This window comes from Dendronephthya gigantea, unplaced genomic scaffold, assembly GCF_004324835.1.
Source record: "Dendronephthya gigantea isolate DGI-Jeju-01 unplaced genomic scaffold, DenGig_1.0 000000F, whole genome shotgun sequence".
Lineage (NCBI taxonomy): Eukaryota > Metazoa > Cnidaria > Anthozoa > Malacalcyonacea > Nephtheidae > Dendronephthya > Dendronephthya gigantea.
In genome coordinates, this window is record NW_021163010.1 from 6,835,153 (window position 1) to 6,853,062 (window position 17,910).

Genomic DNA, 17,910 nt, shown 5'->3' on the forward strand with positions numbered 1-17,910 from the left:
CAAGTCAGTGATTATAGTCCATGTGAGTTTATCAAATGTTTGGGGTAACCATACTCGCTCTTCAATCTCTCTCAAGCAATCTTGTATCCTATTTCACTGTTTTTTCTCTTACTTTAGGACTAACCATTTCCAATATATACCCGTATTTTCTTCGGCTGTCGACGCTTTTTCGTGAACATTTTCTCAAACCGCACCCAATCTGCGGGGGTTCCGTTTAGGGAGGTTATTTTGATTTTGGGTGGTTTTGCTGCTGTTTAACGAGAGCCTAAGAGGTTCTTTCCATTTTGAGACTGAAGTTCTTTCCACTTCTGCGTCATGCGTGATTCTGCCTCGTGTCTTTCTTGCATTAATCGTGGTTCGTGTTGTACTTGTACTTCGCGAAGTTCTTCCTGTCGCCGTTTGGTTTGCTGAAGCTGTTTAACTTCCATTTCCAGACGCTGTAATTCCGCCTCTTGATCAACCTTTTCTTGTTTTCCCTTTAGTTGCTGTACAAGCTTTTCTTTATCTTCTATAGGCGATGAATATTTAGATTTTGTTTCCTTCCTCCATTGTCTAACAACTGCATGCACGCGGTGTTTTCCGTTGTCGATTCTTAATTCTTCTGGATACATGAGCGTTAGTTCCCCGCGCGATTGTTTATTATCTACATCTCATCGTAACTTTTCGCTTTCATAATCCTATTTGTTTCCTCTAAGAAATACCTTAACTTTGAAATTTCCTTCTTAATAGTCAATATCCTCTTCGAGTTTCTGCTCATCTGTATTTAGTTTGCTCACCTGCATATAAAGTGTCGCCCCTCGCATGTATGTTGCAGTTCCGGTTTAGTAATATTCGTACAGCTGTATTCAACTAATTCAGCCTGAGACAACGATAATGAAATTGATCACCAGTTGAACGAAGAGACATAATATAGATAATATAGATATGTAAGAGAGCGAACGAAAGTAAAACATGCCGTGTTAAATATCGTGTAAAGGAATAAAAAAATACAGTTTGAATCGGATGTCGGAACAGAATGAGAATATTATAGATGGTTGTATTATAAACGATTAAGTTCCACATGATGCTTTAGAATACAGGTTGTCAACACAGGGGGTCTAAGTTAAATTGTTGTGAAGGATAACTCAAAGATATTTGAAAAAACCGACTTTCTTGAATTTATGTTCGGCGAAGCCTTTGATGCGTACCGATTACTATAAACTCTGTTTTTTTTATTTATGACAAGGCCGTTTTCTTCAAGCTATTGGGAGATTCATTTTAAATCCGTATTTAGATTGTGATCGATTTAGACGCTATCTTTTCCAGCGATAAAAAGTGCGGTATCATCAGCAAACACGTTAATTTCGCGATGCTTAAAAACGCAGTCTGGCGACAAGTTCACGAAAATTAGAATCCAATTTACGTGAAATGGTCCGAAAGCCGTGTTGCTTTTCATTTAATAACCTAATTATGTTCCAACAGGAATGCATAAACCTGGTTGTAATAATAAAAAGAATTGATATTGGTCTGTGGTTCCCCAAAAGATTTCCACATCGACTATGTTGTATAAGTCGCATCACAAGCTTCAATCACATGAAATGGGAGCATTGGTCAGCTCTTAAACAAATTTATTTTTATCAAATGTACGTGGGGGTTTCTATACAACTCTGGTTTGTCTTAAAACGTAAACAAATTAAGAATGATCGCTTATGCTCAAATAAACACCCCTGACCAATTTCTTCCAAATTAGTTGTATAAATATGATCAATCATCAGCGATTCCAACTTGTCATTCTCTTTTTCACTTTTATAATATTATCAAGTAAAGCATAGTAAAAGTGAATGAATAGTAAAAGGTTGATTGAATACAACACCCTGACACTTCACCCATATTTCAAAAATGGCTAGACCATGCATAAGTCAAAATAGAAATATTCATACCTACAAGTTGAGCAAGACCCTGGGTACGAGGTTGCAAAGTCGAGTTGAATAATGGGGACTTATATAAAAAAATTTAAAAGTTTAAATTTCACCTAAATTTCACCTAAATTTCACCTGAACGCTCTTATCACGTCTCTGTTCATATTTTGGGTACTGCCATGGTTCACAATATTCTAAATAGATCTATTAATATCTTAACAGTAAAAATATTATTTTAATTATCAATACACAATCCTCCATCTTGTTGGTTGCTCGCACCTACCGATCTCCTTATCAGAACACAAGCAGTTGAATGTTGTGTCCGCATTAAAGCCTAAAATATCTCTCTCCTCCTGAATTCTAAACGAAAAAGTCGACTCCTTGGTCCCAACAAAATACTTGGCATGTGCACATATCCATTGGTCAATAATTGCTACTCCTCCATCGCCATATTTTTTTATAATCGCCCTCGTAGGTTCATATTTAACAATAGGAAGTCTATCTTTTAGGTATTGTATTTCTAGAAGATAGAATGGTGTAACCGGCATTATAACACATTATAACTTATGTGTCTATTTTTGCAAAATATTTTTTTAAATCTCTTGCAGCATTGTTTTAAAATCATAAAATATATAGCTATTTTATACACCCGAGTAACTCTGGCTGCATGAGATTATGTTCAGTTATATGAAGTATACCTCTGTCATAAATTTGAAACCGAAATAAAGTTTATTTCAAGAGATGTTAATTTCAAGAGATGTTTCAACCGAGAAATGTGTTTTTATTTGACAACTAGTCCCAGTCCTTTCCCGCCATTTCAGATCACCTGAATAGCAATATATGAAAATCGGTAAAGAAATGCTAAATGAATGATCAAGAGTTCTTTACTCTTAAAAAGGCGATTGTGTCGATTTTGAGTTTTTACTATTCATATCCTATATATAGTTAACACAAAGAACGGGCTCAGAGCCGAAAAATATCAATTTTACTAATCATTTTACTAAAGCGATAAAATCTTACCTTCTTCTGGTGCGTCAGTGGCGAGGAAAACTTTATCCAGTTTTTGTTTCTCCATAATCGTCTGGATCTGCTTAACAGCGCCATCTAAACTTGGAACAAAGTTTTTTCTTGCATAGAGAAAGTCTGCGCGTCTAAGATGAACACCAAGATACGGCCCCCCAATTGCGCTGCCTTCTTTTTTCTTGTTTTTACGCCAATCCGTTTTCCTCACCGTAGAATCAGCTTCGTCGTTTGAATTTAGAAACTCCTTTCTGAATTTGTCTCCAATTTTCCGCAAATGTTTTGCGAACACCAAACTCCGCCGGGCCTAACAGAATTAAGAAGAGGCAATTACCGTTATACTCGAACAAAATGCTGCTGTGTAACGGCAAAATTGCCCGTGTTTTGGTACAGTTTGAACTGAACCTGATTCCTATTCTTAAAGTTATGACGCTAAAGTTGTACGCTCATTACTAGGGTGATCGTACCCAGCCGAAAAAACGTGATTTTGTTCGATTAAATTAGTCACCTTCGTTTAAACTGGTTTAAACTTTGTTATGTGAACCTTAGATTTAGGGGATTTTTAGATTATGACATATTGATTTGGTTCGACAATTTCCTTTCCTGTAATGTCTGGTTTCCGTTTAGTCGTATGTGTCGTTGAAAATGCCAAGGTGGTTGATGTGATAGAATATTTCTATGTGTGTGCTGTCAACAATGACCGATTTGGATACAGAAAAAAAGTAGGGTGTAAGAGCTTCACAGGCGTTTTAATCTTACAAAGTCAAAGTAATTATTTAAAATAATTATTATTCAATGAAAATTATTATCCAGTCTACCTTCCAGTATTCAATTTGGCCGTATTCAATGTGTAGAACCTCTTCAAATCGATCTATAAAAACTGACCTATGAAAAATTCAGTCTAATTTAATCCATAACGCAACTAGATGCCAATACACAATATGCTGTCGTTGCTTCATTTTAAAAAATAGGAAGTCTTTTTCTGGATGTTTTATGGTGGGTAATAGGTTTCTTCCTAGCTCCATGGGTCAGGAAGTGCTTTTGTGGATTACCTTCTGTATTAAGGTGGATTGCCCATATCTGACCTCAAAATCTCTCGCTTCGAAACCAGGCTGTTTTTAAAAATCATGGCAATGAGCCAAAATGACCTAACTAGAAATCGGTAATTAAAGATGGGCAGTTGTAGGGGATCTGGGGCAAAATTTGTCGTATTTCGAGTCTTTATGGCTTAATTTCCTGCATTACGAGGTTAACACTTGCTAACAAATCTTCCTCAATAGAGTAAAGTTTATTGAGAGAATATCTTTACTTTTTTCTGTGCATTGTTATTTAGGTAATATTTACACTCAAAGGGACTTAGGGGGGGGGGGCAAAAGCCATTACTTGGGGAAGAAAAGAATCTAGGGCCTGTACAATACAGTTTAAAAAAGCCCTGTTACAAAAATTACAACTCATAGAACTTTACCGCCTCAATGTTTGTCAGGAATGAATACAGGCATTCTCTGAAATCATTCCTGTTAGGAGACCACATTGAAAATATGTATAGCAACATAAAGTAAAACCAACTAACTGAACTAACGGTTTTAGTAATTTGGAGCAAAAAACCACTCACTTTGCGCTGGTCTCCATTAGCAATGGTTTTAATACTGTAGCTAAACCTTGCACAGACATACATTTGAACTCCCACGTGAACACTTGCTCAAGTCCCCAGAAATACCCCCTGTATTTGCCATCTTCCATTTTTCTGTAAAAGATGCAAGATGTATCATTGTACATAGCAGCAACAAGGAAAATTGTGAAATCTGAAATTTCATATTAATGCATTTTTTCATGCTATTAATGCTGAAATTTAATGCTTACTGGTGTAAATGCTCTGTTGCATGCTCAACCTACCAAGTGCAACTGGTATATCTGTTTGCATACTTGTGCATGACTAGTATGCAAGCTAGGTTTATCATTATATCATTATACCTTAGCCAGAGGGAGTCATTATACTGTATGCCTCATATGCAAGTAATAAACAATAACCATATGTTAGAGAAACACTTAATGGTAGTAAAGAAGAAAGATAATTTATAAGTTATAAGTTATTTGAAAATTTGTAATGATTTGCACTGATGATGGTGAGGGCTTACAGGTTGAAAGCTCTGCAAAACTAACTTCACATGGTGTTTCCACAAACAAACATTCCAAATTTTATAAATTAATTCCTATATATGGTTAGCTGTTTAGGAAGCTTTCTTCCTTTATTCAATGTTTTCACACTGTCTGATTTGCATCGCTACTTCCTTTGTTAGTGCTCTATTAACTGACGTCGTTATATGGTTTGGCATAGTTGGGTTTGAGAAGATTTGGATAATAAAATTAGCCATGTTTAATTAAATAGAGGAATAATTATGGCAAATTTGAAAAAGGATCATGAGGCTGTTTGCATCATAAAAACAGGCTCTTGTTGCACTGTAAATCTCCAACCAGTCAGCAACAGAATGAGCAATAAGGTTAACAACTCATACTATTACACTCAGTTCAACTTATGGCATATTTAGACTACACAATAAGTTGTATGCAATTATCATTCTGACGAATGCAAAAGGGGAAGAATCGTATATGAAGAAGTGTAAATGGACCTATAGACATCCAGGAGTAAAAAATTAACTCATATCTTGAGCACACAGTGTTATATTAATAGTATATATTTGTGCCAAGATGGGCAATATATTATTCATTATTTCATTCACTTTAAGACAAGACAATTTGCTTCTTAGCAGAGTAACCAGTTGATTAACAAAATATCCGATTATTCTCTTGTTACCTCATGACCTAGCCAGTGGCCACCTGGATGCAAATTTGTATGCAAGTTCTACTTGTGAGTACTGTGTGTATATTTGGCAACAACAAAATGTTTGTGTTTATTACACACTCCATGTGCATTACTTACACTCACATTTTGAAAACTCTTCACTCATTTATATTTCTCAAAAGTAGAATTGCATTACAAGCTGCAAGTACAATTGCACTGTATAAGCGGACTTCAACTAAAAAGATTGAGATTGGATTCCCAGGATATCAGATGCAGGATTTCATACAACCTTCCCCCCACCCCAACCTTTCTCTAATCGGTCGACATTTGTGCACAGTCATGGAATTGCAAAATAAATACACAATATTTTCCTCACATGTAAATAGGTCTTTCAAGGCATTCACGTTCGTCAATTTTTTCTTCCCATTCTCCATTTTTCCATCCCTCTTTATATCGTTGCAAATAGATTGTTAGATCAATGCCTGGGCTACCTGTTTCATTGATAAAGTCCTCGAACTCAATAACGGGTATGTAACGGTTCAAACTTTTGAGATCAAAAAAAGTTCTCCATGGCATAGCGTTTTGCTCAATATCGTGCGTTTTCCAATGGTACAAGCGTCTCCACGGAGGTACGACAAGCGTCCAATTGCTTTTTTCGTTCAATATTTTCACCAAATTTGCTGCCCTCAGGTACACGTCGCGTCGTAAATTAAAGCCTTCGCCCGGGTTAACGTCGTAAATCAAATACCGTTTTCCTGAAACTACTTGGCCAACGTTAAGTGCATTTCCGTTGCCTGCTTCGTACGCGGATAAATAATCATTTCCGTGGCTGGAAACGCACAAAATCTGGAGCAAAACAGAGAAAATGAACTCCAATTTTGCCATGTATGCAATTTGTATAAATTTTGTATACCTAATAAATTGTAATCGCCTTTCACAGGTCTCGGAACAGCCCGGCGCAACTCCGTGGCGCATTCGGATTTGCGTGCTTCCAATCGCTGCTTCCAAAATTTGCTTCCAAGGCATTCGAAATAAAAGTGATTAATGAGAATTACAACGTTTCTTCAAGATTGCCTTCGGTAAAAAGCCTTGGATTATTCATTGCCTATACCAAATTCTAGTACTTGTACACCAAACACTAAATTTAATCTGGTTTGAAAAAAATTGCCCGTGCGAAAATTTTCTTATATTCCCCAGACATTCTCACTTCATGAAATTTTTACATTTCAGGAAATACCATTTTCACAACTTCCTTAAAACAATTGTTGGGCCTGCGGCATGGCAGCGGATGTCTGCACAAGAGTTGACAATTGAAGAAAAGTCGCAGTTTTGGCTTATCATTATCTCACGGTGAGATTTCAAATTGTTATCAAGTAACTATATTCTTTGCATTCACCTTTTTTTTAGGTAACCGAAAATGCCTTTAGTAAGAACTGAAGATGTGTTAAGTTCCTGCAATTCTCTTTCGTCGAAATTCACACAGGTGAGCTATCTGCGGTTTTGAAACACAACATTGCACTTCAGTGACTGCACAGGTAGTCTGACAGACTGACACTTGTAACAACTATTTCGGGGGTATCAAGACGAATAAGACATTCCCGCTATTACTGACCTAAGCTAATCTCTCGATCTTAGTGAAATTTTGAAAAAAAGTTGCCTACAGGATTCACAAGGCACTTGAATATTTACTAACCCATATTTTCCTGGAATGTCAGTCAAAGAAATTTATACGATCCCTCAATAAACAGAATTTAATTCTTACTTCGATTAAAAATTTTGTCCATGCACGTTCTTAATTTTTTTTCCCGTTTTGCCAACGATATGATCTTAAATTTACTCGATTTAAGTTCAATCTGTTCTAACTAACCTCCCCCCCTGTTCAATCTTCGCCTGATTATTTTAAAATTGAAACATTTAAAGTGGAGCGACATAAAGATTTCTCACGTAAAGCCAAAATTTTCGCTTCAGGTAATAGAATATTCTGATTCTTCGGGAATCATCTGGCATTACAAAAAAAATTCCAAAAGAATATATGTCTCAGACAACAAATACGGTCGCCATTTTGTTTCCCAGTTGGTGCATAATATTGCACGGTATTTTTCAGAAAATGCTGTGATCGCTACTTTCGACAACTATAGATGCCCCTAATTGTTCGTATTTTTTATTTTTACTTTTAGCTGCGAAGATTTTGGGTTTGGAATGAAAGAATTATCAAATTTGTTCCGAATTTTTGTGATGTGCATCTGATTGGCAGATATCTTCTCACAACATACACTCGAATTACTTATCTGACGTCATTTTGGACCAATCAGACCGCAGTATTGGAGGGTGGTTGCTTGTATTGAAACAACCGGCCATGTGATTGTGAAAATCGAGACGAAGCGAAAATATTTCAGCCGCCATATTTTTAACAATTTGCTCGAATTTGTTTTCGCTCGGAAGGGCCAAGAACCGGCGTGCTTTGTCAATTAAACACTTGGGAAAGTTGATAAAGGCTTTCATCTATATATTTCAAGTATCTATTTGGTTCATCGAGTTAGTTTTGGTGGTGTACTGTTCGAGTAAAATTTGTGTTTTGCAATAGGCGACATACGGCGTGTTTCGTCAGAAGAATTATAGAATCTACGCCAAAAGGACGTGGCGGTCACGTGCTCGGTGTTTGAAATTTTTTGATCGGTATTTAGTGCAAAGAGGACATAATTTGGTATCGTAACGAAACATTATTACTTGGAAGGATTTATTCTGCTTCTCGTGTTGTCATGAGAGGCTGTGGATTTGGTCGACGATATTATATAATTCCCTATCGTAAGGCATGGTGAATGGCGCAAATGGCTCCCGCGCTTGCCGAAGCAGCAGGGTCCCCAAGTACGAACGGCAATATTTCGTCTTCGAGTTCGCAAAACCCCTTGAGAGAACCTTACGTGGAAGAAGGAATAACGAGAGACAACTCAAAGCTGCAGATCAACTCGACGACGCCAAAGCAAAACGGATTTTGTCGATCTATGGCGAATAGTAATATAAACTCTACTGTTGGCAAGCGTGTATTGGACGAAGTTCACAAGTTGAACAACTTGCCTCGTGCGTTCAGTAATGCTTCAGAGTCGACAAAATCAGGCAAAATTAATAGCCAGGATGTTCCCTTAGCTTCAGCGGCTGAAAATACGTCCAAGAAGGAACAAACTCGCCCTATTTCAGCCCAAAAAGAATCGCTGAATTCTACGCCCACCCGGATCCGAATAACAACAACAAAAACATGTGGTTCGAACTCGCTCGAAAACCGAAGTAGCTGTCAGGCTTTGGACAATAAAACAAATCATGAAACGCAACAGAGGTATTTGTTTCCTTGTCCAGAGCCCTCGCCGCGACTTTTGTTTGAGAAAAAAGTAAAAAAAGCTGGCCTAAATCAAGTTCGGCTTTCCACTCGTGCCCGCAAGCTAGAACGAAGGCTTCGTTCATTACAATCGCGGCAGCTTGAAACTCACGTCACTGACCAACTACAAACATTCGCTGTTAACCGGAGAAAGGCGCATCTGAGTCTTTCTCAACAGAAATATGATCAAACAAAACCGGATTTGACCCTGCGACAGCCTTCGAGGCAACTCAAGGAAGAAACGTCGTGCGAATCTACAAGCAAGGCAGTGGGTCGTGTCGGGGAAGAACAGCCTCCGAAAGCTTCGTTAGGAAAGAATAAGGATAATAATCATAACGAAATGGGTGGAAATAATATTCGGGCTGGTTGTGGGGATGTTTTAAACCCTGTAAATGACAAGGAAACTGAAGGGATTGCCGCAAAGTCTTTGGTCTGTCAGCTCGAACTAGCTGAACATGTGGGCGACTCGGACGCTACTGAATGTAGTTCGGGCGCCGAGAGTTGCGACGAAATGGATTGTAATCCTCCGAGTAATGAAGCCAAAACTAAGGGGTAAGTCCAAAATAATAATACAATTCGGGTTTCTTGCTTAAAAGTTCAATCTTGGTATATGCCAAACTTTAAACCGGAAATGAACGAGTCCGACAGCGTGGTCTCTCAAACTCCACGTACAGAAAAGGACAGATATGATTTTGGCACATTTGCCAGTGTATAAGAAAGTCCTTTAAACCTAATTTTAGACTCTTTCATTTGTGGTCTGGTCGTCGTTTAGTATATCTAATTTTGGTTAGAAATGATAATGAAAAAAATTGTGCAATTTTCAAGGCATTGCAATGCTAATGTATTACATCACACATTCACATTACATTATTGTCACTTCCCTATAATATCTAATAATGGACTGGCTTATGCATATACTTGTCAGAATTCAACGAAACCTGTTGTTATGCAGATTATGTATACTTCAAATGTCCAAACCCAGTTGATCTAATTTGCTCTTGCTCGGCTAACCAGCTTGTAAATTATCCAAATGATAGACATTTGAATTTGGCAACCAATTTGAAGAGTTTCAATCATATAGGCAAAGGGTAATGCTTGATTCAATATTATGTCAACCATAAGTCTTGTTTAAATTAAGAAATTCTTGAAAACAGCTTTAGTTGTGACTTTCGTCTATGCATATTTACTTGAAATATTCTTCACATGTTTGTAGAATTAAGTAGAATAACCTTAAGAATAATGATATGAATAATCAAAGTTTGTATTATTATTGCTATACTCATTTGCATTCTGACCAAAATGTTTACAAAACTATCTCCAATTGTCCCTCATCCTATTTGCTTTCAATTTGATCTACCTCATTGTGACATTTACTGAAAACTAATGATTTGACATCTCATTGAAAGAGTATTGCCATTATTCGTAAGAAAATATAAATATTAGCTGTCTGTGGCCTGTATTTTTTAACACCCTTGCAGAAAAGAACGAAAAATATCAAAACATCTATTATGTTTAACAAAATAAATATTAGGGCTTTTATCCATGAACATCAATTCTTATCTTATGTAATTATGATGAATGAAAAATCTTACAGAGGTTTTAAAAACATCCAATTGATTTCACTAATCATCTCTCAAATGCCTTGTAGAAATTAAGATCTTATTCTAGAGTTTAGTTACATGTGACATACAACGTAAAAATTTATGTGAGGAAACAGAATTTAACAGGAACAGATTGTAAGTTAGCTTTAGAACACCAATCAGGAAGCTGTTAGCCTAATGCTAACAGTCTTTGTTTGAGTAACATACCATATTTCAGAAAGTTTTAAATCCTTCATATTCCACCATGCATCTGTCAGCTACACCTTCAGAATACTTCATTTTTTGCTATGAAAGCCTATGTACACTGTCAAATACTTCCATGCAAATGTCAATATTCGTGTTGTAAATAAATCTCATTTACCTGAAATAACCCTGATTGTCGATAAAGACCTAAGTGTTGACTGACAGATAAAAACAGAAGCAATGATGAACCCAGCAAATAATGTTAAGGTTGTATAATTATTGCAGATTGGTTTAAATCAAACCATAGACAATCCGGAAGATGCACTGTCTTCTGGATTGTCTATGATCATACCAATATCTGCTGCTAAACAGATTTCCACAAATAGAAGCTCCTGAAATCAAACTATTATATTTACAACTGTATAAAAACAAGGGGAAAGTTAGAAGGCACTGAATTTTACTCAGTGGTTTGGTAGGAAAGGAAGAGATAGGGTGCACCCCCAGAAGATGGTATCAAACACTTCTGGTAAGAAACTGATCGCAGTATATCAAAGTGACAAAGCATTTTAGACTGAAAAGTTGTTTAGATTTGGAATTTTCCATTTTGGGATAACCTACCACATATTTCCAAATTGAGTGCCAGAATCAATACTATCCATCTTTATTTTTTCCTCAACGTCACGTTAATCCTTTTAAAAATAGCTTACAATAATTCTAAAAGATACTTTAGGGAACTTAAATTTGGCTACATTACCTACTAAAAGTTACCAGAGCTCCATTACTAGAGCTCCATTTCAATGCAGTTCCTTATTTTGGTTTTTAGAAAAAACCCCCCGACTTCCCTGTAATTTTCCAGTACTTACTCGTTGGGGTGCGTCCTTGAAATTCCGGTTACGTAGGTAACACCGCAATATGATATGATTATCAATATCCCAAATATGTTTCCCCCTAAATTTTTAAAATATTAGAAGCCAGTACCCGAAGAGTGGGCTCCTAAGAAAACCTAATATCCAGGTGGTCTGAAATGGCGGGAATAGACTAGTGAAATGGGACTAGTTGTTAAATAAAATTCCGTCTTTCAGTTGAAACAATTTAAAGTCTCTTGAAATATACTTAATTTCGGTTTCATATTTATCTCAGAGCTAACTAAACATAATCACAAATTTTAAGTGGTTCCAAAAAGAATAACTATGGATTAGATACTACAGAATAGATTTGCTGTAACTTTCTGAGTCCTGGTTAGCTAAAATATGAGCGCGCGGTCACCTGAGTATTTTTATTTTGAAAGAGTAATGTATGTGGTGAGCATTTCGATAAAGATTGAAGTTGATCCAGGGTTTTTTTCTTTCAAAAGGTTTCCAAGCCTTATAAACCAGTTCTACTCTGATCGTGGAACCATAGCATCAAAATGGACGTGGCTTCGGTCGCAGGTCATCGACATTGAGCGTCGAATACGCAGATGTGAGGAAACCTACAAAGCAGTTCGCGTGAAGAAGAGGCCAATCAATCTCGAAAAGCAAAGACACGTTCCAGACAACAAAGTTATCGTGTCGATGGCGAACAAAAGCGCCAACGATCTTCTAGTGGACACTGCGAATGTGCTAAACAATCGCAAGGCTCATGCTCAAGGCGGCATAATGACAAGCTCTCTGACGCCCGACACTGCGTTCTCGAAAAACTCTGGAATCCCTTTGCTGTCGGAAAAGAGCAACACGAACCTGCTATTGAATGTCCAGAAATTCGCTGGCCAGCACGATGGCGATCATATCGACTCGTGTACGGCCGCTAGAACTAGATCCGTGCAGCAATGGCAGAAACGAAAACTTTTCGATCTGGCCAAAATCGAAAGGCCGAGTTCGTGCATGCTCTGTTCTTGCGGCGATTCGTGGACGCCGTGCGTGCTTTGCAAGCGGAGTTCGCCGAAGTTGCCGAGATTGACGTCCCGACAAGATCTGAGGGATAGGGTTGCAACGATGGATTTGTCCTTTCATCCTGTGCTATCGTTCGAAACAGGTAAGAGGCGAAGTATTTGTTGTATAAATTTGGAGCTATCATGCAGTTATGAAAGAGGATTCCTAATTCAGGAATACTGGGGTTTAATGAAAGTTATACGAAACAATGGGAAATTATATAGAACGATTGAAAAACCGTAGACGAATCGCAAAAGAGAAGAAAAAGCCACCCATTGTTTTTATCTTTTTGTCATTTTTATGGTAGTTGTTTGAAACTTTACAGCCTGGTTCTTTCTGTCTACGAACGGTTTAGTAGTCTCTCCAATACACGTGGGATCTTGTTGCCACTTGTTCGATCTCTTCATCAGTGTCTGCATGTCAATCTCCATAAAATTCCTTTTTTCTGAAAGACGATGAAGTTTCTTAATTCTCATGCTGTGATACTCTTGGAAATTACTATTCTTGTCTCCAAATGAAGTGAAGAGCTATTCTTAACCATTCCTAATCATTTATTACGTGTAGAAGTTCCATTGTCTTTGCATTTTGGTGCCTTGTTGAAGAAAGGAAACTTTCAAAGTAAAATTTTCAAACTCAACGCGCCCGGTGATGCAAAGACTGCGACAAAAAGGTACGATTTTTTGCTGGGAAATACACGATCTTCATTCTACACGTTAGTATTGCGTGTTGGAGTTTAGATAAAATTACATACGCGTGTACTGATTTTAGAGTAAAAAGGAATGCTACCATAACCTAAATTATTTAATCCGTTCTCTAAATCATTTTTAGAAAATATGTTCGATCTTCGAGTTCTCCTGCGGCAATTAAAAAGAAGGAGCGTAAAGAGGCTCTTGAATTGTCGTACAAAAAGCAAGGTACATGTACAAATATTTTCCATATATAGCTACAGCGTAAATTTGCTATACCGAATCTATTCTTATACACCGGAGACGGATTCATGATCGTTTTATACGTTTTCGTGATTCGATCCTTTTGGGTCGCTAGACGTGCAACGAAGTCTTTTAACCTTGTCTTCAGATCCACTGCATATGAAGTGGAAAGTATGTTAACACTGTAGTGAATCCGTATAATGAGAAAGCGAAAGGTCTGTCCATGCTTAAAGGCATTCTTTTGGCTATCATATTCTCTCAGATTTTTTTTAACTTGTCTTGTGATCTGTTGTGTAGGTATTCGAAGCCTAAGAGACAGAAAGAACAGGAAAAAGGCGGGAGGTTCTTCCAAGAACGAACGAACCCTGAGGCAAAAATCCTCAAGAGCGAACAAAAAACGATCCGCTGCTGTAAACGCAGGTTTGAGACTCGGTAAGTTTAAACTGTTTATTAATCATACCCAACAATTGTTTCTTCATATTGATGGGATTTACTATGAGATGCAGACAGTAGCTATGAGGTAAAAGCCAGGCGCCAAATTCCTTCGAACAACTTTACTTGTGATCGTGTCTTAAGTGACATTATATCAACATTGCGCATAGTTGTTCAGAGTTTCCGCGACATCTGATTGCCAAGAACCGCAGCTCTTTGCACCTACACGAAACACGACAAAACGAAGACTGGATGCATGCTGTTTTACACGCGACACGATGTCGGTGTTTTGGGACAACGTGCTCATTTAGACTTTGGCAAATAGTTCTATACGATCTGGGACTTGAACCACTGTTTACGCTATTATCGAATAGCTATCTGTCTTAGCTATAGAAATAGCGGGGAGTCTATGAAGGTTTTCGATCTGCGAGACTCAAATAAATATTACCAAATCTGCCAAAGCAATAAACCTTTGCTACCAACCATTGCTGTGCAACGGCAAACGAAGTTATCATCACAGAATAATGCGAGGACTAGAAGGGCCACTCAGCGTTGCAAAGTGTCCTCATTCTTTATACGAAATATGCAATAAACTGACACAGAGTTCAGCTACAAAGTTCAACGTGCTTACGGTTAAAAGATAACTGGTTAGGAAGATGGCGCACAACAGTTTACGTAAGAAGGTTACGTAACATCGGAAGTTACGACTAGAGTGACCTCATTGTCGTCTCATTATTTTGTTATCGGCGAACCGGTATTGTGTTTTCGGTGCCCGGAACTTCCTTTCTTGATCAAACTTGCGAAGTGAATTTTATCTAATTATCATATTTCTCGCGCGTGGCTTTGAAAGTCAACCCGGGATAGAAGACTTAAGAGACTTAAGTTTGACTCATCCCTCGATGTGCGAACAGGAAACGTTTCCGGTAATTTTTCTACAACTTATATGCATTCATTGTTTTCTAGCCAATCAGTTGCAGAAACGAGCCCGAAGCTTGTCATTACCGTCTGGCAGTAGTAGACCGTCGAGTCCCGTTTCAAACACGCCCAGTCCGACTTCGCTTGGTCATTCCTTTCCCGCGAACGCACTCAGCGCGAAAAAAAAGAAACCGACCAGTAATGCGTTTGACATCAACAATATTGTTATCCCGTACTCGATGGCGTCGACAACTAGAGTCGAGAAGCTTCAGTATAAGGAAATTCTAACACCAGCTTGGCGAGAAACGACTGTTACACCCAAAGAATACCCACCGGTAATGCATTCGCTACATTCTTTGCAGCTAAATGATCGTGTAAATTATTTCCAACAAATTTTGTCCACAATTCTTTTTAAACAATACTACTTTTGATATGCCATTTCGACATACCGACATACTACAAAATACTATTTCGTGCGCTAATGTAAAAAAATGACACGACTTCGAAGGTGAAAATCATGAAAGAATGTTAGTATTTCTTACGAGCTCGTTGTAAATCACAATAAAAATGGGCATACCCATTTTATGTTCATAATTTTTTATCCCCGTCATTGCTTGAATTATAAACGTTTGCTCGTTTTGGACAAAAAGGCAAACGACCGTTGTTCCGAAGACTGCGCAAGTAAAGATTTGTCAGTAGTATTAAGTGAATCTTCTAAAAAGATTTTTTTTCAATTTTGTGTAGGAGGCAGATGAGGAGGATATGGAGGATCTCTCAAATCTTTCGTTTGCCTTGAGACATTTAAAATGCGAAGAAAACGAAAGGAAACGGTTTGTTGGCTTGGCGATAAAAAAGAAGAAACGGCCGACTCGACAGAACAGTGAGGCGACAACCCCTGAACCCGTTTCTCCTGGATCTCTTCTCTTCGACGGTCATTTGACTGCTAGTCATAATTCATCGGGTGTTCCATCGCCAACATCCAACACCCCGTCGCTGAATTCATCTTTGAACATTACTTCGCCTACGGGTCTATCCGGTGCGCTCGTTAACATGCTGTCGTCGGACTCGATGCCCAGCAAGATCGAGCGGTCTGGAAAGAGCTCGAGGAATCACAATCGGAGGAGCTCGTCCATGGACCACAACGAGGACAGCAACGAGGCGTGGCCCGTTGTAACACCGTGGCCATTACGGGAGTTTCCTCTATCGGAAACGGAGATCGATCACTTGAACAACCCGCCGCCGACGCCCCGTGTCTTGTCCGTTCCACCCTCTCCGTCGTCTTCGCGCACGGCTAGTCCAATACTCTCCCCTGTCGACAGCCCTGACAGCACGGCGAATTCAAACTGGACGGTTAAATTGCTGTCGCCTGAAGCGCAAGACAACACTGAATCGGACAACAAACCACCGAGGAAAGGAATCGTCTTGAAGCTGGCGAAAAGATGAAGACCATCTACATCACCTTCGCCAAACGTCGCCATTCCAACACAAAGGTTCTGCAAGACCAGGCACACAACTAATCAAACCCGAGTAGCATTGTTAAAATGATTCCTAAATGCCAAACTTGATTCGGACAACATTGGTACTAAAGCATACGTAGTTTGTCGCAACCTGTGGCAAACAGTTGTTAATTAGCAGCATCACGGCTAAAAGTCTGAGGAGTAAAAGTAGCTAAACCATGTAAAATGTAGTCCTTTGAATATGTTGAAAAGTTTTGCAAAGTTTTTAAAAGAAATAAAATACCAGGGTATGTTGGAGGAATCTGTACTATATAACTGCCCCCCTTACCATTATATTTGTAAATTTTGCACCAAATACCTCGATAGCAAATCAAAGAATGGTGTAAAGTGATTGACTTGACTGTGGATATGTAGGATTTATTTTTCGTCACCTGTCATTTACACCTCGATTGCCGTGTACTAAGTATGCTTTGCCTTTGGTTGTTACTGTAACTTGTTCGGTCCTTAAAATTACAAATGATTTTATATTGTGACAAGATACGTTGGTCGGACAATAATCTTTTGTACCTTCGTCTAGCGTTTAACTACGAATAGTGCAAAGAACCAAAAAAATGACTCGTTTTACGTTTGTTGGTGAATCAATCATAATGTTGTTTAGTCTCCTTGTAAAGCTTTCATAACACCTGTAAATAGCATGAGTTCTGGTTACGGAGTTCATTTTAACGTGAAATATGTATATCGCCGTCAAGATGAATACATGTTTTCTTTTCTATACTTGTTCTGGGATTGTTTTTTTTGTACTTTTACAATATAACCTCCGGTCGATATACACGAAGTCATCATTTCAGCTTGAATGGTCGTGTCGAGCATTTCGCGACCGAAAGTCAGTCTGAACGATTTTTAATTTTGACTTATCCCACCGTTAAAGCTAAACGGGCTCGATACAACCGGCCTCCGTTAAATAGAAAATGCACTTAGTGGAGAGAATTGGGACTAGTTAGCCGTGCAACAACGAACATCATCGCTCCCGGTATATATAACATAAAATTTAATGTCAGTCTCTTGTAATGTGGGTCAGTTGTAAACTTATAAAATTACCCTATGAAACTGCCCACTCGTGTGTTGAACCTTTCAATGGCAACCAATCAAAACAATGCTCGATAAAAGAGAATTAATCAGTGATGTTTAAAATATTAAATGGTTTGGCACCACCTACCTATAACAATGCGGTTTCGGCAATTTCGACGCGTCTACCCAAGCGAAAACAGAATGAGACAGTTCTACACACTACATTTCATCCTCTATTCTGCATACTGCATGTTTGAAGTGCATTTGACTGCTATGAAATATAGATAAAGTAGTAGAGGCCGTAATTCGTTAAAGAAATAAGGCCGT

At 38.2% G+C, this 17,910-nt stretch overlaps 2 protein-coding genes across 2 annotated transcripts; one reads left to right on the forward strand and one right to left on the reverse strand.

Moving 5' to 3' along the window:
- Positions 1-1,230: 1,230 nt before the first annotated feature.
- On the reverse strand, positions 1,231-6,630 carry LOC114520393 (GDP-fucose protein O-fucosyltransferase 2-like). Its single transcript, XM_028540644.1, has 5 exons — positions 6,095-6,630; positions 4,531-4,662; positions 3,737-3,803; positions 2,919-3,225; positions 1,231-2,418 (listed from the first exon to the last, which is right to left on the reverse strand). The coding sequence occupies exons 1-5, from the start codon at positions 6,601-6,603 to the stop codon at positions 2,141-2,143; spliced, it is 1,293 nt and encodes a 430-aa protein (XP_028396445.1). The 5' UTR covers positions 6,604-6,630; the 3' UTR covers positions 1,231-2,140.
- Positions 6,631-7,021: 391 nt separating this feature from the next.
- LOC114515931 (KAT8 regulatory NSL complex subunit 1-like) lies at positions 7,022-17,053 on the forward strand. Its single transcript, XM_028535253.1, has 8 exons — positions 7,022-7,201; positions 7,896-9,640; positions 12,227-12,885; positions 13,347-13,452; positions 13,611-13,696; positions 14,009-14,143; positions 15,107-15,393; positions 15,803-17,053. The coding sequence occupies exons 2-8, from the start codon at positions 8,538-8,540 to the stop codon at positions 16,499-16,501; spliced, it is 3,075 nt and encodes a 1,024-aa protein (XP_028391054.1). The 5' UTR covers positions 7,022-7,201; positions 7,896-8,537; the 3' UTR covers positions 16,502-17,053.
- Positions 17,054-17,910: the final 857 nt, after the last annotated feature.

Excerpts from the sequence above, each read along its gene's own strand:
- LOC114515931 (XM_028535253.1), top strand. The coding sequence starts at position 8,538 with ATGGCGCAAATGGCTCCCGCGCTTGCCGAAGCAGCAGGGTCCCCAAGT. Across the intron at positions 13,697-14,008 it reads ATTGTCGTACAAAAAGCAAG|GTATTCGAAGCCTAAGAGAC; the intron begins GTACATGTACAA and ends TCTGTTGTGTAG. Across the intron at positions 14,144-15,106 it reads AAACGCAGGTTTGAGACTCG|CCAATCAGTTGCAGAAACGA; the intron begins GTAAGTTTAAAC and ends ATTGTTTTCTAG.
- LOC114520393 (XM_028540644.1), bottom strand. The coding sequence starts at position 6,603 with ATGGCAAAATTGGAGTTCATTTTCTCTGTTTTGCTCCAGATTTTGTGC. Across the intron at positions 4,663-6,094 it reads CTTGAAAGACCTATTTACAT|AAAAATGGAAGATGGCAAAT; the intron begins GTGAGGAAAATA and ends CATCTTTTACAG. Across the intron at positions 2,419-2,918 it reads CACTGACGCACCAGAAGAAG|AAATACAATACCTAAAAGAT; the intron begins GTAAGATTTTAT and ends TCTATCTTCTAG.